Source organism: Bubalus bubalis, chromosome 4, assembly GCF_019923935.1.
Source record: "Bubalus bubalis isolate 160015118507 breed Murrah chromosome 4, NDDB_SH_1, whole genome shotgun sequence".
In the NCBI taxonomy this organism is placed as follows: domain Eukaryota; kingdom Metazoa; phylum Chordata; class Mammalia; order Artiodactyla; family Bovidae; genus Bubalus; species Bubalus bubalis.
Window position 1 is genome coordinate 49,172,804 of NC_059160.1, and position 24,754 is coordinate 49,197,557.

General features: G+C 41.7%; 1 protein-coding gene across 4 annotated transcripts; it reads left to right on the forward strand.

Annotated features, from left to right (window-relative positions):
- Positions 1-314: 314 nt before the first annotated feature.
- Positions 315-24,754, forward strand: PRDM4 (PR/SET domain 4). Of its 4 annotated transcripts, none has more exons than XM_044941388.2 (12): positions 315-466; positions 822-1,088; positions 5,529-5,662; positions 7,579-7,764; positions 9,352-10,146; positions 14,398-14,547; positions 15,513-15,652; positions 16,574-16,659; positions 17,598-17,725; positions 18,690-19,004; positions 20,125-20,293; positions 23,049-24,754. In XM_044941388.2, exons 2-12 carry the CDS (start codon positions 1,078-1,080, stop codon positions 23,359-23,361), a joined length of 2,427 nt encoding a protein of 808 aa, XP_044797323.2. In that variant the 5' UTR covers positions 315-466; positions 822-1,077; the 3' UTR covers positions 23,362-24,754. The 4 variants fall into 4 exon arrangements, with proteins under 4 accessions (XP_044797323.2, XP_044797325.1, XP_044797322.2 ...); XM_044941390.1 differs by lacking the exons at positions 315-466; positions 23,049-24,754 and adding exons at positions 473-641; positions 19,553-19,620 and having other exon boundaries at positions 20,125-20,289; XM_044941387.2 differs by lacking the exon at positions 315-466 and adding an exon at positions 475-641.

Sequence of the window (24,754 nt, forward strand, 5' to 3'; positions counted from 1 at the left end):
TTGTGACAAATATTTTTGATACAATTCCAATTCCTCCTAGACAACACCGCCAACATAGCTGGTTAAGTCCCTTATTTCAAATCTTGTAGGCTTGCGTGAACCCACGCTTTCCTAACTGAAGGATGCCACGAAGACCGAAACCCGAAGTCTGGGGGATTTTTGCGACTCAGAATCGGCTCCCAGGGCTCAGGCCAGCCCCGGTTGCTTAGCAACGGGGTCGATTGCTCGGCGATCGATTCGACCGGTCCAGACTGAGACGCGGCGCTCCAGGCCGAGCCTCTCACGGCCCGCCCCCTCCGGCCAGGGTCCCCGCCGCGCGCAAGCGCGGGACTGGGGGGATGGGCCAGGGGAGGAGGAGTGAGCGCGCGGGCGCCGCTTGCGGACCGTGGCGGGGAGGGGCGCACGCACGAGGGGCGGAGCGGCGGGCGCCGAGAGTGGCTGAGGAGCCGGAAACGCGCCTTGGAGGGTGCGGCCCGGAGGAGACTGCGGGCTGGGCCGGGCTGGGCCGGGCGGGAAACGTTAGGCGAGCGGCCCCTGGGGCGCGGGGGTCGTGCGGGCGGGGAGGGCCCCGAGGCGAGCTCTGCCCGGATGAGGAACAAAGCGGCGGGGCAGGCGCGCGCGCCCCCCCGCGCGGCCGGCAGGTGGGCTGCGCGCGGGCCCGGCCGGGGCGGGGCGAGGGCGGCCTGCGAGCCCCAGGCCGGCGGGCGGGCGACTTGGCCGCCCTTGGGAGGCGGTGTCCGCAGGCCCAGGCTCTCCGGCGGTGGAGGACGGGGGCTGCATCCTCCCCACGTTTGGGTGACCGCCCTTGTCCTCTCCCTCAGGTCGGGCAGCCCCCCTCCCGAAGCTTCTGGAGGAAAGGCCCCGGGTGTCCCTTGGCATGCCCCATCTCGCGGCAGGGTGCGCGGCCGCCGACCCTCGGGAGAAGTTGGGCGGTCCCGGGCGGCCCCGGGGACGAGTGGCCGCGTTTGTGCAGCGGTTGTAAGCAAGATGCGGTAGCACGTGACCTTGGAACGCAAACTCTGATGCAGGTTCCCCGCCACCCGTGTGCGCTTTTCTCTGACCCTTGGCCCCCAGCAGATGCATCACAGGTGAGTAGCTTAGTGGGCCGAGCGCTGGTGACATGTTTGGAAAACATGTAGCAAATAAGACTTTAGAATGCCTTTGTTTTTGGTGCCGTTGGGCAGGTTACAGGTGCCATTTGCAAATGGATTTGTCCGAAAGGGAACAGGAAATCCAGAAACCAGTATTGGGTTGAATATATTCTGATTAGGCTTGATTTGCGCCACATGTGAGTAATTATTCCGAATAGCCACACGTTGATTGTTGGCTTGTTGTGCATCTTTATCCTTGCCTTTGAGTTATTTGCGCCTTTAGTTAATATTTGAATCTAAGTTTCGAGGTGTATTTTTAGCTCGTTACCATGTTTCACCTTGAATTTTGCTGTTTACCATCTGGCTTGGCTGGTAATGGAGAGAAATTAAGTTCTTAATTCTTCAGACTTAATGTTGAAAGTACTATACTCCACAGTATAGAAATGTACCAAAGAGTTACATTTGACTGTTCTTTAAAGGGCCCTTTCATAGGCTGTTGAGGATAAGGAAGATTTAAAAAATTCACTCGAATTACTGAAAATTGTCCATTGCATTTGCAAACTGGCTGCATTTCAGTTAGGTTCTTACATATCATTCTAACAAAAAGTTAATAAGATCAGCGAACGGTTCGTACTTGTGTGTGTGCTCAGTTGTGTCGGACTCTCTGCAACCCCATGGACTGTAGCCCGCCAGGCTCCCCTGTCAATGGAATTCTCTCGACAAGAATACTGGAGTGGGTAGCCATTTCCTTCTCCAGGGGATCTTCCCCACCCAGTGATTGAACCCAGGTCTCCTGTATTGGAGGCAGATAGATTCTTTACTGTCTGAGCCACCAGGGAAGCCCCATGGGTCATACATAGGTCATGTAAACTAGAGAAGATGAAGGGAATGATTCTACAACGAATATACGTAGGGGAGAATTTCGAGCTTAGTACAGTATCTTGATTCTGGCCCTTCTCCCAGCATTGCTTCCTAGAATTCCATATGAAAAGTAGCTAGGATAGAATTGCACTTTGGAATGAGAGTGTCTTAGGAGGATCGTATTGTAAATTCCCTTCATCTGCTTTCTCTCTGTGGGATACTAGTTACCTTTGGTTTATGGCTGCTGAGATCATCACATTTTGGTGACTCACAACAAAGCAGAAATCTGCTGAGCCTCACATTAACTCTGGTTTGAACTGGTTTGAGAAGGTCTAAGAGTCAGCCTAGAAACACCATTTTGATTTTTATCTTGAGATTATGTGCACAGATTAATACTCAGGAATTTTCAGTATAGAGTTTGAAGCTACAGACTTTTAATTGTATGTATGTGAAAGTGGCTCAGTTGTGTCTGACTCGTTGCGACCATATGGACTGTAGCCTCCCAGGCAACTCCGTTCATGGGATTTTCAAGGCAAGAATGCTGGGAGTGGGTTGCCATTTCTTTCTCCAGGGGATCTTCGCCACCCAGGGATCGAACCCGGGTCTCCCGCATTGCAGGCAGACTCTTTACCGTCAAAGCCACCAGGGAAGCTTTTAATTGTACTTCAAAGAATTACTGTAATTGTTTTTTTGTAGGTCATTCCTGCTCTACTGACTGTAAAGTTTTAATGTTTGTAGCTATAAAAAGTTACAGGAGAATTCTGTTTTAAACCACTCCAAACCCAGAAACTTTGCAATTTATGGTAGCTATGGTGTCTTTAGGTTGTACAGAGTTTTGCACTTTTTTTAAATTATTTTTTTAATTGAAGGATAATTGCTTTACAGAATTTTGTTGTTTTCTGTCAAATCACTTCTTTTATTTTTAATTTTTGAATTTTTTTTGCCTCTCCTCGTGGCATGCAGAATCTTGGTTCTGACCAGGAATCAAACCCTTGGCCCTTGCAGTAGAAGCACAGAGCCCCAGCCTCTGGACCACCAGGGAATTCCTACATTCCTTTCCTTTGCCTTCCTTCCTGTGCTGGGTCTTGGTTGCTGCATGCGGGCTTTCTCTAGCTGCAGTGAGCGGGAGCTACTCTGGTTGTGGTGCACGGGCTTCTCATTGCCGGAGCTGCTCTTGTTGCGGAGCACGGGCTATAAAGTGTGCGGGCTCAGTGGTTGAGGCAGATAGGTTCAGTTGCCCAGCAGCATGTGGGATCTTCCTTGTATAGCATAATCAAATACAGTTATTAATGTGCCGTCCCTCATAAGGTGCACCTCGTTTGCTAATGTGGTTCTAGTTGTCTTTCTAGTAAGAATGAGTTTGCATTGCTTCATCCAAATCAGAGTGCCTACTCTGTACAGGGTACTGTCCTCAGTTAGCTTTGTACACTTAATTAATGTCTGGGAGCTTAGGTTTATGAGATACCTGGCCTGGGGTAAGGTTGAAGTCTGTAAATATGGAATAATGCAGGAATAGGTTTATGTCTAGAGAAGGCAATGGCAACCCACTCCAGTACTCTTGCCTGGAGAATCCCATGGACAGAGGAGCCTGGTGGGCTACAGTCCATGGGGTCACTAAGAGTCAGACACGACTGAGCGACTTCACTTTCACTTTTCACTTTCATGCACTGGAGAAGGAAATGGCAACCCACTCCAGTGTTCTTGCCTGGAGAATCCCAGGGACGGGGGAGCCTGGTGGGCTGCCATCTATGGGGTTGCACAGTTTATGTCAGACATTAAGCATACTCCACTGTGTAAACACACAGATCCTGAGTGTTGGAACTGACTGTCAAAGGCAAAACAGTTCTTTTATTGTAATTATCTTAGTTAAGAGCTTGGCTCTCTTAAATTAGGTGAACCTGGATTTAAATACCAGTTCTGTGACTTCTGTAAATTAGGCAGATCTGGAGTTAAATCTGCTCCTTACTAGTTAATGTAATTTTGGGTTTCTTGGTCTGAGTCTCAGTTTCCTCATCTCTAAAATGGATTAAGAATAATACCTACTCACAGTAGTTATAAGGATTGTTGTTACTGTTGTTTTAGTCCCTCAGTCCTGTCCAACTCTTTTGAGACCCCATGGACTGTAGCCTGCCAGCCTCCTCTGTCCATGGAATTTCCCATACAGTATACTGACTGGAGTGGGTTGCCATTTCCTTCTCCAGGGGATCTTCCCGACCCAGGGATAGAGCCCCTGTCTCCTACATTGCTAGGTGGATTAATCACCACTGAGCCACCAGGGAAGCCCAGTTATAAGGATTAGGTGAGATCATTACATGTTATCACTTAGCCCAGTGTCTACACCTATAGTAAGGGAGTAATTAGTGTTAGTTATTAATATTTTCATGTTGATTCCTAGCTGACGTAGCCATTTTTCAGGTTAAAAACCTATTAAGTTTTGTTTTCACTGCTAAGGAGTGTGTAGATCCATTTGTCCCCTTCCTGTTCTTCACTTCTCCCATGTACTTAGGCACACACATAAGACCTTGCATCACTGTGATATTCGATATAAGGATTGGAGGCTCCTGGTGACCTTCTTTGGATAACCTGTTGGCTGGACTCTTGAAATTGTTTATGATATGGCAGTCTCTAAATTTTTTTTTTTGACAGTCTTTAAATTCCGACATAGGAACTAATACTTCCTGATAACCTCCAGTAGGGTCTTATCAGTGTTCCTGTTACTCTAATGATACTGCTAATGGCAGTGCAAGATAGATTGCATGGAAAAGGCAGTTCTCAGATTCTCAGCTTGCTGAAAATGGTCTGTAGATTTTAAAAAGTGTGATGTATTGAAAAGCTTTTTGGCAATGTTTTGCAGCATGATCTGTGTTCTTCCGTTTAATTGCTCTGTGATTTGGGGTGTATGATAAGCCTCTTTGAGCCTCAGTTTCCTCGATTCCCTTATTCTGAAGAATTAGTGAGCTAATATGAAGTAATTTTTTTTATAAAGTATCTAGCTTACCTAATGAACCTTGTTATGTGGAGGATTTTACTAAGATTATTGATTAATTATTAAGGTATCTATACAGAGTTTTAATAAAATGCTGATCCATGGAGAAGATACAGTACTTTTTCACACTGTTTGCAGTCTAATATCAGACCTAGTATCACTTTTAACCTCTGGTGAAAACAGTTAGTAAAAATTCTTTGAGTAAGTTAAAACAAGTCCAGGTTTCAGGTAATAAACCAGTTGGAGAAACGAGATACTGTGAAAGAAAACAGGTGAATTAAAAACACACAAACGCCTCATTGCCGGTGTACTCTAAGGATTGCAAACTATGCTTTAAATAGCATGCTTAATATTTGGAACAAGGCACACCTGAGTTAAATCTTGTTTCTGCTATATGACAGCCAAGTTAACATCTCTGAATCCTAATTTCCTTATCAGTAGAAGGACTATCGGAGAGCTGTGTGCATAGAAATGAAGTTGTAGTTGATCAAATTGCGTCTCTGCACCACCATTGTTTTAGGTTCTTCAGTACCTTAAACAGAGTCACTGAGGCAATTTTTGCATAACTGGTTGTGTCTAATCTTTCTTAGGATGAATGAAATGAACCTGAGTCCTGTGGGGATGGAGCAGCTGACTTCATCTTCTGTGAGCAATGCCTTGCCAGTCTCAGGGAGTCACCTGGGGTTGGCTGCCTCACCCACTCACAATGCCATCCCTGCTCCAGGTGAGTGGTAAGGGAGAGGGACTGGATTCCAACACTTAATTGCATTAACCCTTCTAAATGGAACGGGTCAGAGCCCCTTTCAGAGTGGATGGGAGTAGCCCAGCAGGTCAATGGCAGTTTCACCTGTGGTAGCAATTTTTGTAGAGTACTGAAGTTCTAGTGGGTAGGATAGGGGTAGCAGGTTTTCCTGGTTATACTCTTATTGAGTTAGTGCCCTTTTGTCTAGAGCTGTAGTTGACTTGGCGTTTTATCCAAGATTACCCATTCATCTATCCTTGCCCTTGACATTCTGTCCCTGGGTTATTAGGAGAGAATTATTGTACTAACTTCCTAGAACACATGAGAAATTCAACTTTGTTCTCTATCATACCTGAAACTGGCACCAGCCACAAATGCGCCAGACCTAGAATTATGGTCAAAGAAGAGGTCTCAGGGAGGGAGCTCCTGCATGGAACTCCCCCTGAGCCTCAGTACTCGGGCAGAATAACAGTGTAGGGAAAGCTCATTTTCCCCCATCACTGTACATTTAAAACCTTTTTATCTAGCATGGCATTGAAACATGTATAATATCATGTATGAAACGAGTTGCCAGTCCAGGTTCGATGCACGATACTGGATGCTTGGGGCTGGTGCACTGGGACAACCCAGAGGCAGGGTATGGGGAGGGAGGAGGGAAGAGGGTTCAGGATGGGGAACACAGGTATACCTGTGGCGGATTCATTTCGATATTTGGTAAAACTAATACAATATTGTAAAGTTTAAAAATAAAATAAAATTAAAAAAACAAACCTTTTTATCTACCTAGTTGAATTTTTTCTTTCTATTGAAATAGAAAAGAAGCAAGCTCTTAAGTCTTATAGCAGTAAGCTAGTGATTCTTGCGGGTCTCTGACATTGTAATGTATTGGACTCTGTTTATCAAAATAAGAGTTAATGCTTAAGAGTATTTTAAATCTGCAAGTTTAAATAGTTCTTTCTAGAGAATTACCTGCTTAATTACTAAAATGTAGAATCCCAGGGACCGGGGAGCCTGGTGGGCTGCCGTCTATAGGGTCGCACAGAGTTGGACACGACTGAAGTAGCAGCAGCAGTTAAATAAGATTCATCTAAATTAGGGTCTCTTCACATTCCTTTTAGTGTCCACAAAAGAAATTTTTAAAAAATTTATTAGTTCTTAACTCATTTGTTTATTTCTTAGGCATTCCGTTTAGTAGACAGTCTTATTAAGGAGGAAAAACCTGTTTAAAAATACTTTTCAGTGGCAAAAATAGTGCATATCTGCATTGCCCAAGTTGGTGAGTTCATTATGATGGGAAGCCACAGGGTCACTTCAGCATTGTGTGGATAGATGTAGTCCAAGGTGGATATTGTGTGTAAATTTTTAAAAATCATGAAGTATAGCATATATGCAAAAGATTATATCAAGATATACATGTACAGTTATACATCTGACTTTAGGTTTTTTCCCCAAGTAGAAGCATATCTATGAAATTTTTAAAAGTGATACATTCTCACCATATAAAATGGAAAGTATAATAAAAAATATTTTTTAAAAATCTGTACTGTCACTACTTAGAGACCACTCTGAAGTTTGATATATTTCTTTGAAATTTGGTGTATATTTCTTCCCATTCTTTTTATGTCTAAATAATTGGTTTTTTTAAATTGTATTTAAACTAGGTTTTAAATTGTAGTTAAATGTTTTGGTACCCAAGAGCAATACAGATAGCTGAACGATCAAGTTGACATTTTAAAACTGACTTGCAGACTAAATTTAGGGCTTGTCTGTGGATGTCTGCCAGTACTATCTATCTGGGGATGTAAAGGGCTACTGGGTGAGATTTTTGCCTGTAGCCAGTGATTATAGAATTTTAAAGTACTTACTTTTAATTGAGGAAAACAATTTTTTTTTTGTAGGCCTGCCAGTGGCGATTCCAAACCTGGGTCCCTCCCTGAGCTCTCTACCTTCTGCTTTGTCTCTGATGCTCCCAATGGGTATTGGAGATCGAGGGGTGATGTGTGGGTTACCTGAAAGAAACTACACCCTACCTCCACCACCTTACCCCCACCTTGAGAGCAGTTACTTCAGAACCATTTTACCTGGTAAGTGTTACAGTTATTTGGAAATTTACAAGAAATAATACATCCGACCCTTTTTTGTTTTGTTTTAGTTATTTATTTAGATGCCCCGGGTCTTAGTTGTGGCACTTGGGATCTTCGATCTTTGTCAAGACGTGGGATCTTCAGGTGCGGTGTGCAAAATCTTAGCTGCAGCATGTGGGATTAGTTCCCTGACCAGGGATCCAACCCAGGCCCCCCTGCATTGGGAGTGTGGGGTCTTAGCCACAGGACCATCCGGGAAGTCCTTATAGCAGCCGACTGTTAACTTCAGTTCTCAAAGACTTGAATGATGCTTTTTTCTCTTTGTCACTGTTAGATATGTGGGGGGAAAATTGTATTTATGTACTTCTCCTCTTAGAACATATAGATAACATTATTAATATAGCAGTTTGACAAAGGTTAATTTCTTAATGGCACATAAACAATTTTTCCCTTGTCTCTTCTAGGTTCAGTTTTTATAATTGGTCCAGTTTTTATAATTCTCCAATTGTAATTCCTACCAACCACATGTCCTGCTGTACTGTCATTGTTTATTATAAAGCTTACTGAATTTTTATTCTAAAATATTATATACTCATTTCAGAAAATTTAGCAAATAAAGAGGGAGGGGAATTATTCATAGTCCCATCATCCATCTTTCTGGTGTACTTCCATCCTACCTTTTATTTTTGTGTAGGGGTTTTTACTGTTTTCCATAATGAAAACTGTAGTACTTGCAATACAATTATATACCCTTTTCTTCCACTTAATGTTTTTCTCTATTTTTACATAGTTATTTTCCCCAGCTGTTACATGGTTTTCATAATTATCCTTTTTAATGACACATTACATTCTACTGATAGTTTATTCCATGGTTTATTATATCAGTCTTTATTGATGGGCACTTTTTACCAGTTTATTACTGTTATGTAAATATCTTTGGGTATATTATTTACAAAATGCATTTAGGGCAGTTTACCGTAAGTGGAGTTTTCTTATTCAAGAGGGTATGAATATTTTTGAGGTTTTTATTATATATACTCAATACTTTGCAAAGACATTTTAGAAATTTGGGCTTCTGTTGGAGATGCAGCATGTACCATTTCACCATATACTCATTAACAGGAATGTTCAAATATTTTTTCTGTTTTAATAAAGCAAGTATAATTGTGACTTATTTTGAATAGAGCCTAATGTTTCTTGATAGTTTAATAAAAACTTAGTTATATTTAATTAAATTTTATTTTTCATATGGAATATCTGCTTGTAAATGATTTGACCTTTTAACTCTTATAGAGCAAATTTCAGCATCTTGGGACTCAGGAATTCCAACCATGTATATGTTACTAAAGCAGAAATGATTAATTTCTAGTGACTTCAAAGGAACGTTAATTTTTATGATTTCTGAGTTTCACAAAACTGAATTATGGTGTATTATGTTGCTATTTATAAAGTATATATATATCAAACCAAAGAAATAGATAGGAGCTTATTTTACTTTAGTTGCATTTGTAAGAAAAATAGCTTTTAGCATTTGGAATTGTTAATACACTGAAAAGTTCCTGATATCTCATCTTTTCCTTTTCCCAGGCATTTTGTCTTATTTAGCTGACAGACCACCTCCTCAGTATATTCACCCTAACTCCATAAATGTTGATGGTAATACAGCATTATCTATTGCCAATAACCCTTCAGCACTAGATCCCTATCAGTCCAATGGAAATGTTGGATTAGAACCAGGCATTGTTTCAATAGACTCTCGCTCTGTGAACACACATGGTGCCCAAAGTCTTCATCCCACTGATGGTCATGAGGTGGCCTTGGACACAACAATCACCATGGAGAACGTCTCTAGGGTCACCAGCCCGATCTCTACAGATGGAATGGCAGAAGAGCTGACGATGGATGGTGTTGCAGGCGAGCATACCCAAATCCCAAATGGCTCCAGAAGTCATGAACCTCTGTCTGTGGACTCTGTGAGCAGCAACCTTGCAGCAGAAACTGTAGGACATGGTGGTGTGATACCCATTCATGGGAACGGTCTGGAGCTCCCTGTGGTCATGGAGACAGACCACATTGCAAGTCGGGTCAGCGGGATGTCTGACAGTGCCCTCAGTGACTCCATCCACACCGTGGCCATGAGCACCAACTCTGTAAGCGTGGCACTCTCTACCTCACACAACCTCGCCTCCCTAGAGTCTGTTTCCCTCCATGAAGTTGGCCTAAGCCTAGAACCTGTGGCTGTCTCCTCCATCACCCAGGAGGTTGCTATGGGGACAGGTCATGTAGATGTTTCTTCAGACAGTCTTTCTTTTGTACCACCTTCACTGCAAATGGAAGACTCCAATTCAAACAAGGAAAATATGGCAACCTTGTTTACAATTTGTGAGTGTGCTTAGCCTTTTTCTTTTGGAGATATTGATAGAAAGGGTCATCATCCTTAACAGGTTTAGTTGCAAAGCCAGGTGTTAATTACGGGAGTGTAGAAAGTAACTAGACTTGGAAACTTCTATTTGCCTATGTATTGTCCTTTGTGTTAATGTGGTGCCTTTTTCTCACATAAGCCAAGTGATAATATAGACATTCTGTTGGTTTTTAAAAAATCTTCCTGAAGTAAGGAAACAGTCATTTCTGTATTTAACAGATAAGTTTAGCCTAGTAATACTTATTTCCCAAGATTTCACAGAGTTAATTATATAAGTAAATTTCAGTAAGGTGTTCTGTGTGACCTGCCATGCGCTTTTTCTACATATGACAAATTTATTAGATCATGTGTAATTTTTCATCCCTGTGGAAAAATGTAAGTGGATACAAGTAAAATTTTTGGTTTTTTTTTTTTTTTGCTCAGAATGCATATAAATTACCATAGTTTGGCATGTAAAAGTTCTTTTTATGGGGCAACAGTAACAAAAGCAATATAAAAAGTCGAGTTGTTGGTGTCACTACCACTTCATTCACGCAGTAAACATGCTGAGTGCTAGCAAGCACCAGCCTCTGTACTAGATGCAGCATAAAAAATAATCTGCAAGAGGCTTTAAGGAACCTACAGTCTGAAGGGAAGCACAGGCTAGTGAACAGGCTGTTGTGTTATGGTATACTGAGTGGAAAGGTGGGATTAAGTGTATGGTGCTAAAGGAGCCTGCGCTGGGAGCGTCTCACCAGACTGTGGAAAACGCAGGGAAGACTGCATGTGTGTTAACACAGACCTGAAGAGCAGACATGTCCAAAGTGGAGAATCAGGAGGAACAGTGTCCCCCGTGGGAACTGGCACCTGTAGTTTGAAAGAATCGTGAGTGGTTCAGGATTGCTGAAGCATAAAACAGGTGGGGAGGGACTTCCCTGGTGGTCCAGTGGTTGGGACTCTGAGCTTCCACTGCAGGGGGCACAAGTTCGATCCCTGATCAGGGGGCTAGAATCCTACATTTGGTGTGGTACAACCAAAAAAATACAACCCTCCCCGCCTCAAAAAAAAAGAACAGAGGTGGGGAGAGGGATATGTGATGAGAGAAGTAGGGGCCAGAACACAGAGGGTCTTCAAAGAGCAGACAGGGATTTTGAGGAGGGAGGGTTGGGATAGGGGTTCTGCTGCGGTGTGAGGGTAGCAGGCTTGTTAGTGGCAGAGAGGTAAAGATGGTTTGGTTTAGAGGTAAAGATGCCATGGTTTAAGTGCAAGGTCATGATATTCCAATCTAGAATAGAGATAATGATGGAAAAAGTGGAAAATATTAACAGAAAACTCAGTAGATCCTGTTGATTGGGTGAAGTTGGAGGAGAGAAGGTTTAAGGAGAAATTACTGGTTTCTGGCTGGGAAACTAGGTGGATAGTGACCATTCCTTAGGATGATGAATGATGGAGGTGGAGTGGTTTTTTTTTTTTTTTTTTTTGGCTGCGCTTGGTCTTCCTTCCTTTGCCAGGTCTTTCTCTAGTTGTGGGCAGTGAAGGCTACTCTTGGTTGCCGTGTGTGGGCTACTCATTGTGGCTTCTCTTGTTGTGAGGCACGGGTCCTAGAGCATGGGCCTCAGTAGTTGAGGCCCATGGACTTAGTTGCTCCGAGGCATGTGGAATCTTCCTGGATCGGGGATCAAAGCTGTGTCCCCTGCGCTGGTAGGCAGATTCCTATCCTCCGGGCCACCAGGAAGTCCCTTGTTTTGTTTTTGATGCGTGTAGGTGAGTCCAGTGTCAGACATGTTGATTTCAGTGTCCAATGATACCTAGAGATGTCAGGTGAGAACTTGAGTCTGGAGCTCAGAGATCTATCCCGAAATATTCAGGAATCCTCAGCATTAAGGTGTTAATCATAGCCATGGAAGTGAGGTGAGATCCTATCCTAGTTAAGTGTGTGGAATGACAAGGCTAGGTATGCTAAGGTACAGTGGCAGAGGAAGAGCTTCTAAAGTAAGTTGAACAGGATGGTCAGAAAAGTAGGAGGCTTCTGGTGCTACTGAAGCCAAACAGTGGGGAGACCTTTCGTGTTAACCCTTTAAAGTCTCAAATTTATAATTTTAAAATAATTTAGGATTGTAATTAATGTATGGTTATTAATTGAGGAGAAGGTAAGAGGTGGTTTAAGTCAGTCTGTTTATCCTTCTGCGGGGAGAGTGCTACATCTAGCGTCATGTGGGATCCTCGTCCCCTGACCAGGGATCAGACTTGTGCCCCCTGCAGTCAAAACCTGTCATCTTACCCACTGGACTGCCAGGGACGTCTCCTGTTGATCCTTTTTCAAGTGGGCAAGTGGAACCTCTTGCTTCTGAGTGTTTTTCAAAAGAGATGTAATTCGCATACACATTTTAGTGTATGGTTTTTAGTATAATGGTGGTTTTTAGTATAATGACAAGGTTGTAGTGACAACAATCACTACTATCTAATTCAAAAATTTTTCTTACTTCATAAAGAAACCTTGTTAGCAGTTACTCTCACCCCTACCCCCATTCTCAGGTAACCACTAAACTGCTTTATCTTTGGATTTGCCTAGTCTAGACATGTCATATAAATGGAATCCTACCGTATATGGCTGTGCCTGGCTTCTTTCCCTTAGCATAATGTTGTGATGGCTTATCCATGTTATAGCATGTATCAGAATAATATTCCATTGTATGGATATACCATATTTTGTTCATCCATTTATTTTTCATGAAGATTTAGTTTCTCCTTTTTGACTATTCAATGCTGGTATGAACATTCACATACAAGTTTTTGAATGAATGTATGTTTTTAATTCTTGGATATATATGGGATTGAAATTCCTCTTTTTGAGGAATCGCCAGACTGTTTTCGAAAGTGGCTGCACCATTTTATACTCCCAGCATCAGTGTATGAAGGTTCCAGTTTCTCTACATCTTTGCCAAGATTTCCTTTTTTTTCCCTAGTAATAATTGAATTTTATTTGTAAAAAAAATGGGTATTTATAGCCTTCACAGTAGGTGTGAAATGGCATCTCATTGTTTTAATTTGCATTTCCTTAATAACTAATGATGTTCAGCATCTTACATGACTTATTCACCATTGGTATTCTCTTTGAAGGAAGCCTATGACCCTTTTTTTGCCATATGAAATCTGAATCTTTGTTTGAAGAGTTAACATGGTTTATAATTAGGAGCATTGGAGAATAAGTCCTCATAGAGTGTAGGGGATCTCTAGTCTGATTTTAAAGAATTTTAAATCAAGTAGTACTTGAAGAAGTAATGTATTATTACTACTTTGGCTAAATATGAAAACTTTAACTGATATTTTACGCCATTTAAGTGGTAATTTCTAATAGGTTGTTCAGGGGAATAAAGGTGCCTAGAAGACTGTGGTTCTATGTATTACAGCTATTTTGTGAATGAATTTGGAGAATCTGAACAGTCATTGACTAAATAGGGTCATGAATACTACTGCTTATCAAGGAGAAAGGAAAGTAAAAGAGCAAAAGATTTGTGGAGAAGGAGGACACTCCTGAGCTTGTAAACGTGAAGTTACAATAAGCATAGAACAATGTATGAAGTCAACATTGTTTTTTTGACAATACAAAAAGGAAGACCATATGAACAATAAGAAATTAAGAATGTTAAGCAAACATGTCTGCAAGAGTATGATCCTACCTGCTGTCCTAAGGAGCAGACTGCATATTTTCTTTGTGTTAACCTGTCATCCAAACGTGGTCAGCCAGTTTGTTAACAGGGAAGCAGGAGCGAGCGGTGGTGTCCGCATCTCTGACTGCGTTGTGCTGTGTTGTCACTGCATCACCGACAGCGTTTCAGCTCAGTTTCCTCTCAGAGTTCGGTAGACTCTGAATCTTTTCGACTTCAGAACATCATATCTGAAGGTATTACTTGTCCACTTAATGTAAGAAATGACAAGACTTGATTCTTGAAGTAATGTAGTGTTATTTTTTGATCAGTGTTTTTCTTATGCACTGAACAGGAAACTTGTCCATTTGTAGTAAAAAAAAAAAAAAATCAAATCTTGCTGAAGGAGGATATGAATGGGTATACATGTACGTGTAATAAAGTGGCCCTTTGATCAGAGCATTTCTCCTAGAACCTTGCTTCATACTGGTTACATTTTAATAATTCACATTTAAATAAAGCAGGTGGTCATTGATCTGTCTGCTGGAACTGACCCCATTTATGTCTCACATTTGTCATCTGCAGGGTGCACTCTCTGTGACCGAGCCTATCCCTCAGACTGCCCTGATCATGGACCGGTGACTTTTGTTCCTGACACTCCAATAGAGAGCAGAGCCAGGCTTTCTCTCCCAAAGCAGCTTGTTCTCCGCCAGTCAATGGTGGGAGCAGATGTTGGTAAGACCCTGGGAACCATAAAACTTGATCAAAGTCTCTTCTTCCTTTGTAGGGTAGAGCTGTAAAAGTGGATGTGTATAATTTAGAGATTACTTGCTTGATCCAGAAGTCAGTTTATGGCTGAATATTTATCCTTTTATGGAATACTTTTACGTGGTGATAACACTAAATCAAGTTGAACACTTTATTGGAAAAGTTCCCCTTTCTTAGGATCAGGATTGAATAGAGGAGAGAATCCTCCTCAAAGGCTGAATCTTTGAAGACTTGGCTTGTATTTTCAGCTGTATCATCCACTGTCAATTATCATGACAAATCATTCCTTGAAACTTAGTTTCTTTTATAAAACCTGGAAAATTTACCATTTATAACTTTTTATCACCAAAAATACTTTCTATCAAATGTTTATAAATTGCTTAATACTCCTTAGGAAAAGAGAGTAAGAAATACAGACTGCCACGGTATGCTTACCCATACTGGAATGTAATGTGGTATCTGAATCTTTATGCTATTCTTTGAAAATACGATACTAGACTCATTGTTCTTTCAGGTGTAGCTTAGGCATCAGTCAGTTGAAAGCATTAAACCGCTTAGATAATAAAGAGCAGTGCTTTAAGCACAAATGATGTTAGAAGTTTGATTTATTTTGTAGTAATTGCTTTACTTTTTTATAATAGTGTTGTCTAGTCCTTTTTATGTATCAACTTTGAGGGACATGGTTCCTTGTGTATAAACATTGGTTCAGGAATTTCTGATACTGCTTCTTAATCTGCATATTTCTTCTGAGCCCAGTCTAATCTGTTCATTACTTTTTCCTTATTTATAGAACAGAACCCATAAGATGTACCTACCTTTCAGGAGTGCTAGAATATCAGCAGTTCATAGATTCATGGAAAATAAGACTCTTGGCATGAGTTAAGCTACTGTCTTCTCTATCCTATTAGATGTTTAAATCATTGATTGTGTAGTTGGTGTCCTTCCACTGATAGGTGTGTGGACTGGAGAAACCATCCCTGTTCGGACTTGCTTCGGGCCTCTCATTGGCCAGCAAAGTCACTCCATGGAAGTAGCAGAATGGACAGACAAGGCGGTTAATCATATCTGGAAGGTCAGTGTTTTTGGAGATTTTCTGTGACTTTTGGATGCTTTTATAGTAAAGAAGTAGTTAAAAGCGATGTAAAAGTCAAACTTACCCAAGATTCATACAGTGCCAGTCATCCATCAGTCATTGAATACTACTTTCTGTTCTTGGTAGCCAAATTACAATACATAGCAAAATGTCAGATATTGAATATAGAAGATAAACTGTTTTAGTCTCCATTTTGTTAGTAACCCAATGACTGCTCATTTTTATTACTTGTGGCAGCTCAGGCTTTGGACTTTGTTTATATGTTGAAAGTCTTATTTTGTAATCAGCTAAAGCATTCCTCAAATATTTAGCTTGGGAAACAATTCTAGACTTGGAAGCTAAGATTATTTCTCTAGTTTTCTAATGAAAGGGACTGAAAACTTAAGTTTCTGATATACACAGCTATTCCTATAACATATTTATACAGAATCTTAGTAGATTGGGAATGATGCTTGTTAACTTTGAATTAAGGGGGAAATGGGCCTTGTGATAGTTGGAGAGGTGAAGTGCCACTGGCATTGGGGACTTTAGTTGTGTTGTCCAGACGAGAACACAGGAATGCTAGGTTGACTGGAGAAAAAAATAAGAGGTGGTTCTCTGACCTTAATGTCCATTTGTGTGGTGGGTGATGAAGACAACTAGAGTTTTTTATGTCTTTTCCAGTCAAGCCAAAAGGTGACTAATCAAGAGCAACATGATTCTGTATACTGAGCACTAACTGTAGATCTCTAGTGGTCTTTATTGCTGGAAATAGAGTGACTGGTGAAATGACAGACATGTGAGAGGACAACCATGTGTTTTCACACTGGCTAGGAAAGCTGGTTCCTACTGCAAAGTAAATGAGATTATTGCTAGAACTTGTCAGTTCATTTGATGTGTATGTTTGCCTTCTGTTGGCAGATATACCACAATGGTGTCCTAGAATTCTGCATCATTACAACTGACGAAAATGAATGTAATTGGATGATGTTTGTGCGCAAAGCCAGGTGAGATGCAATAAATAGTTATGATTTGGATATTTTTCAGTAGGAAACTTTGAATGCAATAGGAAAGAATTGAAGAATCCAATGACAGTGATATCTAAATATAGCTTAAAGCCTAAGGCTTTTCTTCATTTTCTTCACTCCAGTAGTTGTTGACTAATGGTGATTATAAATTAAAATATAAGAAATTATCCCTTTTTATGAGCAGCTTGTTCAATTTACCAGTGCAATAAAAAATGATACAGTTACCATTGAATTTTTAAGTAGGTTCCTTTTCTTTATATTGGCTATTGGTCAACCCCTTGGGCTTTCCAGGTGGCGCTAGTGGTAAAGAACCCACCTGCCAGTACAGGCGACGTAAGAGATGCCGGTTTGATCCCTGGGTCAGAAAGATCCCCTGGAGGAAGGCATGACAACCCCCTCCAGTATTCTTGCCTGGAGAATCCCCATGGACAGAGGGGCCTGGAGGGCTACTGTCTGTAGGGTTGCACAGAGTCGGACACAACTAAAGTGACTTAGCATGCACACATGCAATCAACCCCTTAGGCTGCTGTGTTAATTCTATTTCTGTGTCTTTGTCATAGTGTTTTAAGGCTTCATTTTACTTAACTTTTTTTCTAGCAGTAGACTAGAGTGTTTCTGACTATAAAGAGCAATGAGGTGATATACTGAGGAAAGAGTTCTGTTTCTAAACAAGTTAACCCTAACAGGTAGTATAGGTAATTAGAGAAATGACCCAGAGAAATAGTACATCTAAGTTTTCATATAAGATTTCACTATAGGATATGATATGTTTAGTATATATTTCAAAATTAATATGCTTGATGGTCATTCCCTGGACGGGGAACTGAGATTCCACAAGCTATGCAAAATTTTTTAAGTAAAAAATTTTTTAAGTAAATAAATAATATGATAAAATTAATATGCTTGATTTGTTAAAGGAATCGGGATGAACAGAATTTGGTGGCTTATCCCCATGATGGAAAAATCTACTTCTGTACTTCCCAAGATATCCCTCCTGAAAATGAACTGCTTTTTTATTACAGCCGGGATTATGCTCAGCAGATTGGTAAGTTTATATATAAGACTTGTTTGTCATGAATCTAACACAGTAAAAATACCAAGGATCAGTAGTATAGTTTTGGTAATGATTTACATGTAAGCAGAACACCCCACTCCAGCATTCTTGCCTGGAAAATCCCGTGGATGGAGGAACCTGGTGGGCCGCAGTCCATGGGGTCGCTAAGAGTCGGACACAACTGAGCGACTTCACTTTCACTTTTCACTTTCATTCATTGGAGAAGGAAATGGCAGCCCACTCCAGTGTTCTTGCCTGGAGAATCCCAGGGACGGAGGAGCCTGGTAGGCTGCCGTCTATGGGGTCGCACAGAGTCGGACACGACTGAAGTGACTTAACAGTAGCAGAAGCAAACCACATACCTTTGTGTATGTAAAAGCAGAATATTAACCTTACGATAGAAGTGTTAAGATCTTTGAAGTTCTTCACATGCTGAAGAACCAGGCAGCCATACCAGCCAGGCAGCATGAACTTTGTGTTAGGACTTTGATTTGGGGAATTTGAAGTTCCTGAGTTCCTTTTCGAACCGTTACAGTTTTAAGTTCATAAAGGACAATGCTGTGAGTTGATTTAACCTTCATAGTCTCTTTCTTTGCACTGTGTCATAATGACAAGTGATGACACTCCGTCCCCTTTCTGATGTCTGTGTCAGAAGCGTTCTCTGTCCTTTTTCACTGCAATTAAACTTCTGCCACACACACACAGACGCAAGAGTTTGCGTGTAACAAAATCTTCAGTTTATTGCTTAGGAAGATGGTTATAGTTTAGTATTTACCAAGTTTTCCCTATGTGCCTGACACACTATTTGAGATGCTGGGACTAGAGCATTGAACAAGATTTGTTTAATTCTACAGGTAGTGGGAGAGCTGGAAATTTTGATAGAAGGGAAAATTGGAAGCAACAATCACTAAGTTTTAAAATTGAAGTAAGTACATTGAGTAATTTTATTTTGAAGGTGTTCCTGAACACCCAGATGTGCATCTCTGTAACTGTGGCAAGGAGTGCAGTTCCTATACTGAGTTCAAAGCCCACCTGAGCAGCCACATCCATAACCACCTTCCTAGCCACGGCCACAGCAGCGGCCATGGGCCAAGCCATAGCAAAGAGAGGAAGTGGAAGTGCTCCATGTGCCCCCAGGCTTTTATCTCTCCTTCCAAACTTCACGTCCACTTTATGGGTCACATGGGTATGAAGCCCCACAAGTGCGATTTCTGTAGCAAGGCTTTCAGTGATCCCAGCAACCTGCGGACCCATCTCAAGATACACACAGGTAAGCTGTCCTGGACCATGAAGTGGGATTTTGAAAAATTAGAAATTGGTAAGGGCGTGGCAGCAAGACAAGTCTTGGAAATAGGGTTGAGATCAGATGTTAGAGAACTGGCTGGCTGACAGGAGGACTTCATTGGGTCATGAATTGTGTGGAATAACTGCGTCCTCAGAGAATATTACTAAGTTGCTCCATCTTCCAGGTGGCCTAGTCATAGTTTGAAGGTGACTGGAAAAATGCAGTTAATAATCAGGGAGTTCATCTATGTGTTTGGACCTGAAGGTAATTCTTCAGAAACAGAGTGTACTATTAGAGGTCACCCCTGTCACTAGCCAGAGCCAGTTTCTGTCCTTTGAATATTGTTTGTTGAATACCACCAGAATTTATTGAGTTTCTATTTTCTAAACTCCATGCACACCAAACCCTTTCTCTTAGCTGTAAGGTTTTATCATATGCACTATAACAATAATTGGTTTAGTTTGGTTTTCTTGGTTGGGTCATTTTCTCCAAAGCTTTGAAGGTAAAATTCTTCCTTATCCTTTTCCATTAAGACGGAGTAGTTCCAGCAGAGTGTGTGTGGCCCACAAACCTTAAGATTCGGAATGGCTTATAAGAAAAGGTTTGCTAACCCTTGACTTAGAGTAACTTTTTTTCTGCATTCTTAAAAAGATTTTATTTCATCCTTGGTTTATGAAAACATGTATTTTATTTAAAAAAGAAAACTAAAATTTAGGTTGTAAAAATATGTTTGCTTATGGACAAGTACTAGAGTTCTTGAGGTCTTAAAAAAAAAAAAAAATACTGAATTAAGGTAGGCACTAGGGTTATAAGTGATTTTTTTCCCCCAGAACTTGTATCGTGTGTTAGCTGTAAACAGTAAAGAGTGTGTGTGTAGGTAAGCAGTCATAGGTCAGGTTCGTTAGCTTCACTAGCTTTAGTCGCAGCATATAATTCAGTGGCTCTGAGTGGCTCTAGGTAGATAGTCCTAGAATGTGAGGTTCCAGTTACCAGTCAATTCTGTTTTATTCCTGCCTCTGCCACATACCTGTACAACGTGTCTCTCCATGCCGAGAGTGCTCGTGGCACTTTGAATCACAGTGTGATCGTTCGGGTTAATATGCAGGTCAGAAGAACTACAGGTGTACTTTGTGTGACAAGTCTTTCACCCAGAAGGCTCACCTGGAATCCCACATGGTCATCCACACGGGGGAGAAGAACCTCAAGTGTGACTACTGTGACAAGTTGTTCATGCGGAGGCAGGACCTCAAGCAGCACGTGCTCATCCACACGCAGTGAGTGACCTGTAGCTGACCGTTGCTCGGGCGATGAATGGGGGCTTGTGTGTGCCGGCTCACTGCCTGTCTCCCGCCGTGGCGCCTGTAGCTGTCTCCTGTGTTCCACACAGCCTGTGTTCTCTGACCACACAGATTGTGTTCCGACCACATAGGTCACAAAGCTAAGGTTCTGGTTTATCCTGGAAGAGTTTACGTGCTTGCTTTGTTTTCTTATTTTCACTTCTATTCTGTTTCCTTTTTTCTTTTATATTTTTGAAACATACTTTCATTTGATTAACAAATTTTTAAGTACCTCCTTGAAGTCCAGCAATTTGCTAAATGGTGAAAATACAAAGATGAGAATGGTCCTTGGATTTAAAGAGCTCAGAGCCCATTAAGAGAAACAGAAGAGTAAATAATTGCCATGCTGTGTTGCAGATGTTAGAGTAAGTGTAGGATCCTGAAAGACTATAGAAGAGGGTTACCTCGCCCAGTCTGCGAGTATTCTGAGAAAGCTTCCTGGTAGTTGGAGCTAAGTATTAAGGTAAATTAGAGTTAATCAGGGAATAGTCTTCTAGACAGACGAAACGGGGCATGTAGAAACATGAATGTGAAAAGGACTATGAAATGAAAGTGATTCTCTATAGTGAGAGCATCCCATGTATGTGAGAGCAGTAGCGGGAGGCAGCAGCCAGTAATGAAGAGCCTTTTATCCAGTTCAAAATTAAATTTCATTCTGGGAATAATGGAGAGTCATAGGGGCATTTTTCCTCCCCATGTACCAGGAACTACCCTGCTTTGTGTGTGTGTGTGCATGTGTGTAGTTCAGTGATGTTAAATGTATTCACATTCTTGCACAAGCATTGAAGGATTTTAAGGGAAAGAATGTCATGGTGAGATGTCTGTTTTATAGAGACTACTCTGGCAGCAGGCCAAGGGGGTGGAAGGAGAAGGCCAAATATTGGACAGCCTGTTAGGAATTTATTGTATGAATCCAACTGTAATTAATTGTCCAGCCTGTGTTAGTTACAGTGACAAATAGAAGAGAGCAGGTTCTGTGGGCCTTTGCTTTTAGCAAGTGTTAGAAGAGGGAGAAAACATTAGCTTGTATTTTATTTAGAAATACATCAAAAATGGAACCTTTATTCTTATCATGGGTTTTAGATAAATATTTTGTTTTCGTATCAGCTCTTTTATCTGATTTGTAATCACAGTGCAACCTGAAACACTAAAACACCAAAGGAGTCTGGATCTACATTCCTGACTCTCAGAATGACCTTTTAAAACAAAGTTTTCATTAAGTGGTTTCATTATTAGTATGAAATTTTAGAAATTAGATACATTAATTATCAAATTTTATGTATAGTTTTTACATAGTTGGAACTGAAAGAGCTCTCTGGGGTCATTTAATCTAGCTGCTTATATTAGCTTGAGCTGCCACATCAAAATACCGTAGACTGAGTGGTGGCTTAAACAAAAGAAATTTATATTCTTAAACTTCTGGAATCTGAAAGTTGAGACCAGGGTGCCAGCATGGTTGGGCTCTGATGAGGGCCTTCTTCCTGGCTGCCTTCTTGTTATGTGCTCAGGTGGAGGAGAGAGTGGACAAGCTCTGATCTCTCTTTCTCTTCTTCTGAGGACATAACCCCATCATTGGGGTCCCATCCTCATAACCTCATCTACACCGTAGGTCCCCACCTCCAGATCCCATCATGTCATGAGCTGAAGCATCAGCATACCAATTGAGGTATTCAGCCCCTAGCACTGCTCCTGATAGTCACTTGGGAAATGTGAGAAACAATGATTGGTCCAAGGCCCCACCTCCAGGGATTCTGATTTAGCTGATCGGGGCAGAGCCCTGGCCTTGGTATTTTTAAAAAGCTCACCAAGTGGGTCTAAGGTTCAGTCAGGGTTGAGTGCCCCATTTTATCTGTTTAACATGTTGGATTTTCATTAAGACACAGGGTTCAGATGCTCAAAAAAAGTTAAAAAATTCGTACTCTGTATGATCCCCAAGTTTCTTGTCAGCTCTAAGATGTCTGGGCCAGGGTTATTACTCCAGCCTTGACGCTGCCGACGTCTTGAATTGGATACTTGTAGGGGCTACTGTTAACACTATAGTTAGATACCATTATGTTGGTCAGTTGGCAAACACTTTCAAATTTGAGTCTTCCAGTTAGTAAGAATGTGGGGCAACAGGAGCTCTGAAATGGCTGTTGATGGACGTGTATATTGATACAACAGCGTTGGAAAACAGCTTAGCATCATCGTGGTAAAATTGAAGGTGTGCATATTCTTGGATCCAGCTGTGCCTCTCCTGAGTGTATGCCCTAGAGGAACAGACCCACATACCGGTGTAGAAATGTTCACATAGCAGTCTTGCCTGTGGTGTTAAAAAGAAAACCACCAGAGTCCTCATTAACAACAGAGCCAGTGCCACAGCCAGGTTGTGGTATATTTGTAAGTAGTCTCCTGCCATGGAAGCAACTTGATTGAATTTCAAAAAGAAGCAAAAACACAAAAGAGATACATACAGTACAATCCCATTTACCTAGAATTCTAAAACAGGCAAAATCAGTCTGTGCTGTTTAAACTGCACACATGTCTTATGGCTGTTCTATATGATACATCTCCTATAGAGAAGTTTGATTCTAGTTGGGTAGAGCTTCTCAGACAAAGGTCTTGAGGTTGTGCAGAGTAAGTGTGTGCCTCGGTTGCATTTGTAACCCCAAGTCAAATGTTTTGTTTTGTTTTTTCCTTGTGTTCCTCTTAGAGAACGTCAGATCAAGTGTCCCAAGTGTGACAAGCTGTTCTTGAGGACAAATCACTTAAAGAAACATCTCAATTCACATGAAGGGAAACGGGATTATGTCTGTGAAAAATGTACAAAGGCTTATCTAACCAAATATCATCTCACCCGACACCTAAAAACCTGCAAAGGGCCCACCTCCAGTTCATCAGCACAGGAGGAGGAGGAGGAAGATGACTCGGAGGAGGAAGAGCTGGTGGACTCGGTGGGGACAGAGGACTGTCGCATCGGCCGTGCTGTGTATTCAGCAGATGACTCTCTCTCTGCACATAAATAGAAGAGAAAGAAGCTGACTATTCTGGATGGAAAATGCAAAAGGGAAAAACACATAACCAGTTATTCACTACAGTGGTTTTTATATAAAATAGTTTGATTCCTTCCAGCCAATAGTCAAAACAGACTAAATGGGAATGGATAAAGCACTTATAGAAGAGTATCCTAATGAAAACACTTTTAAAAAGATTGAGAATAGAGCACGTGTCCTCGTTTTAAGTGGTGTATGGGGAGGCAGGTGTCAGCTTTTGGGATCTGTTCTTTATTTACATGATAATCTGGGTGATAACATTTATACCTGAGTCAGCTGCCCTCTGCCCAACAAATCAGATTTATTTTAAATTCTTTCATTATTTCGTTTTTCTCCCAACCCATTGATTTGGTAGCAACCGTTGACTTGGTCCCTGCGTCACAGTCGTCCTGATGGTGGTTCTGGTGTTACGTTTTATGCAGACTTGTGACTTAAACTCATCCCGGAATGGATTGGAACGTAACAGTGTAAGCTTGTTACTCTGACGGCGGCTCACAGATTTAAAGCACCACCTGCCTTCATCTTTCCTGGCCGCTGGGGAGTTTAGGGTAGATCTTGCTTCCCAGAATTTCACAGGTACCTAGAGGGCAGGTGAGAAAGGAGCAGCCAGGCAGCAGGCACTGATGGAGAGAAGAAAAGGAGAGGCACCTGGGCCACTGTCCAGAGTGCTTCTGTCACATGCTCTGATGGAAGCTGGGGTGAGAGACCTGATTGCTGTTCCTTAGAGGTCTTTGAAGGTTTCGACACATCTCTGTCTCCAGTGAAGCCTCCAGCACCCGGACAGAGTATCTGGAGGTCTAACAAGCCAAGTAACGCCTGCTGCGTTGTCTCCTGATAGCAAGGACATGTGGACCAACTGACAGAGAGGTACCTTGGCCCATGGAAAGAAGGAGGGAGTGATCCTTTCTATCTGGCTTATCCTCTGAAAAGGATCAAGACACCATTAAAATGTTGCCAGCTCAGAATGAGAAGACACGTTGGTGCATTCGCAAGGTTAGGCGCTCCCAGTTGTCTGTGGTGAAGGACCTCATCAGTTAAACACTGTGGATTCCAGAGGATTTGGAAGGTGCAGAAGGTCAAATGGTCACCACGTGGATGTGTTTTCAGGGTTCCAGCTTAGTTCACCCACCCATCTGATCTGTCGTCTGGTTTTTCTCATGTATAGCCTGCTTTCAGCAAGAAGCAAACATCCTGAAGTCGACGGTTGATGGAACATGCTCTCCTGCTCTAAGGCACAACCTCTGGGCTGGAGTGGAGAGGACTCTGGTGGGAAGGTTTTGCTGCTAATGTATTTATGGAATGAAGGTATTTCATTCAAATCTGTATTCCTCTAGGAAGGATTAAAATAAAACCTTTTTAAAAAATA

Coding starts and splice junctions, on each gene's coding strand:
- PRDM4 (XM_044941388.2), top strand. Junction 14,548..15,512: donor AATGGTGGGAGCAGATGTTG/GTAAGACCCTGG, acceptor TTGATTGTGTAG/TTGGTGTCCTTCCACTGATA. Junction 20,294..23,048: donor CACGTGCTCATCCACACGCA/GTGAGTGACCTG, acceptor TGTTCCTCTTAG/AGAACGTCAGATCAAGTGTC.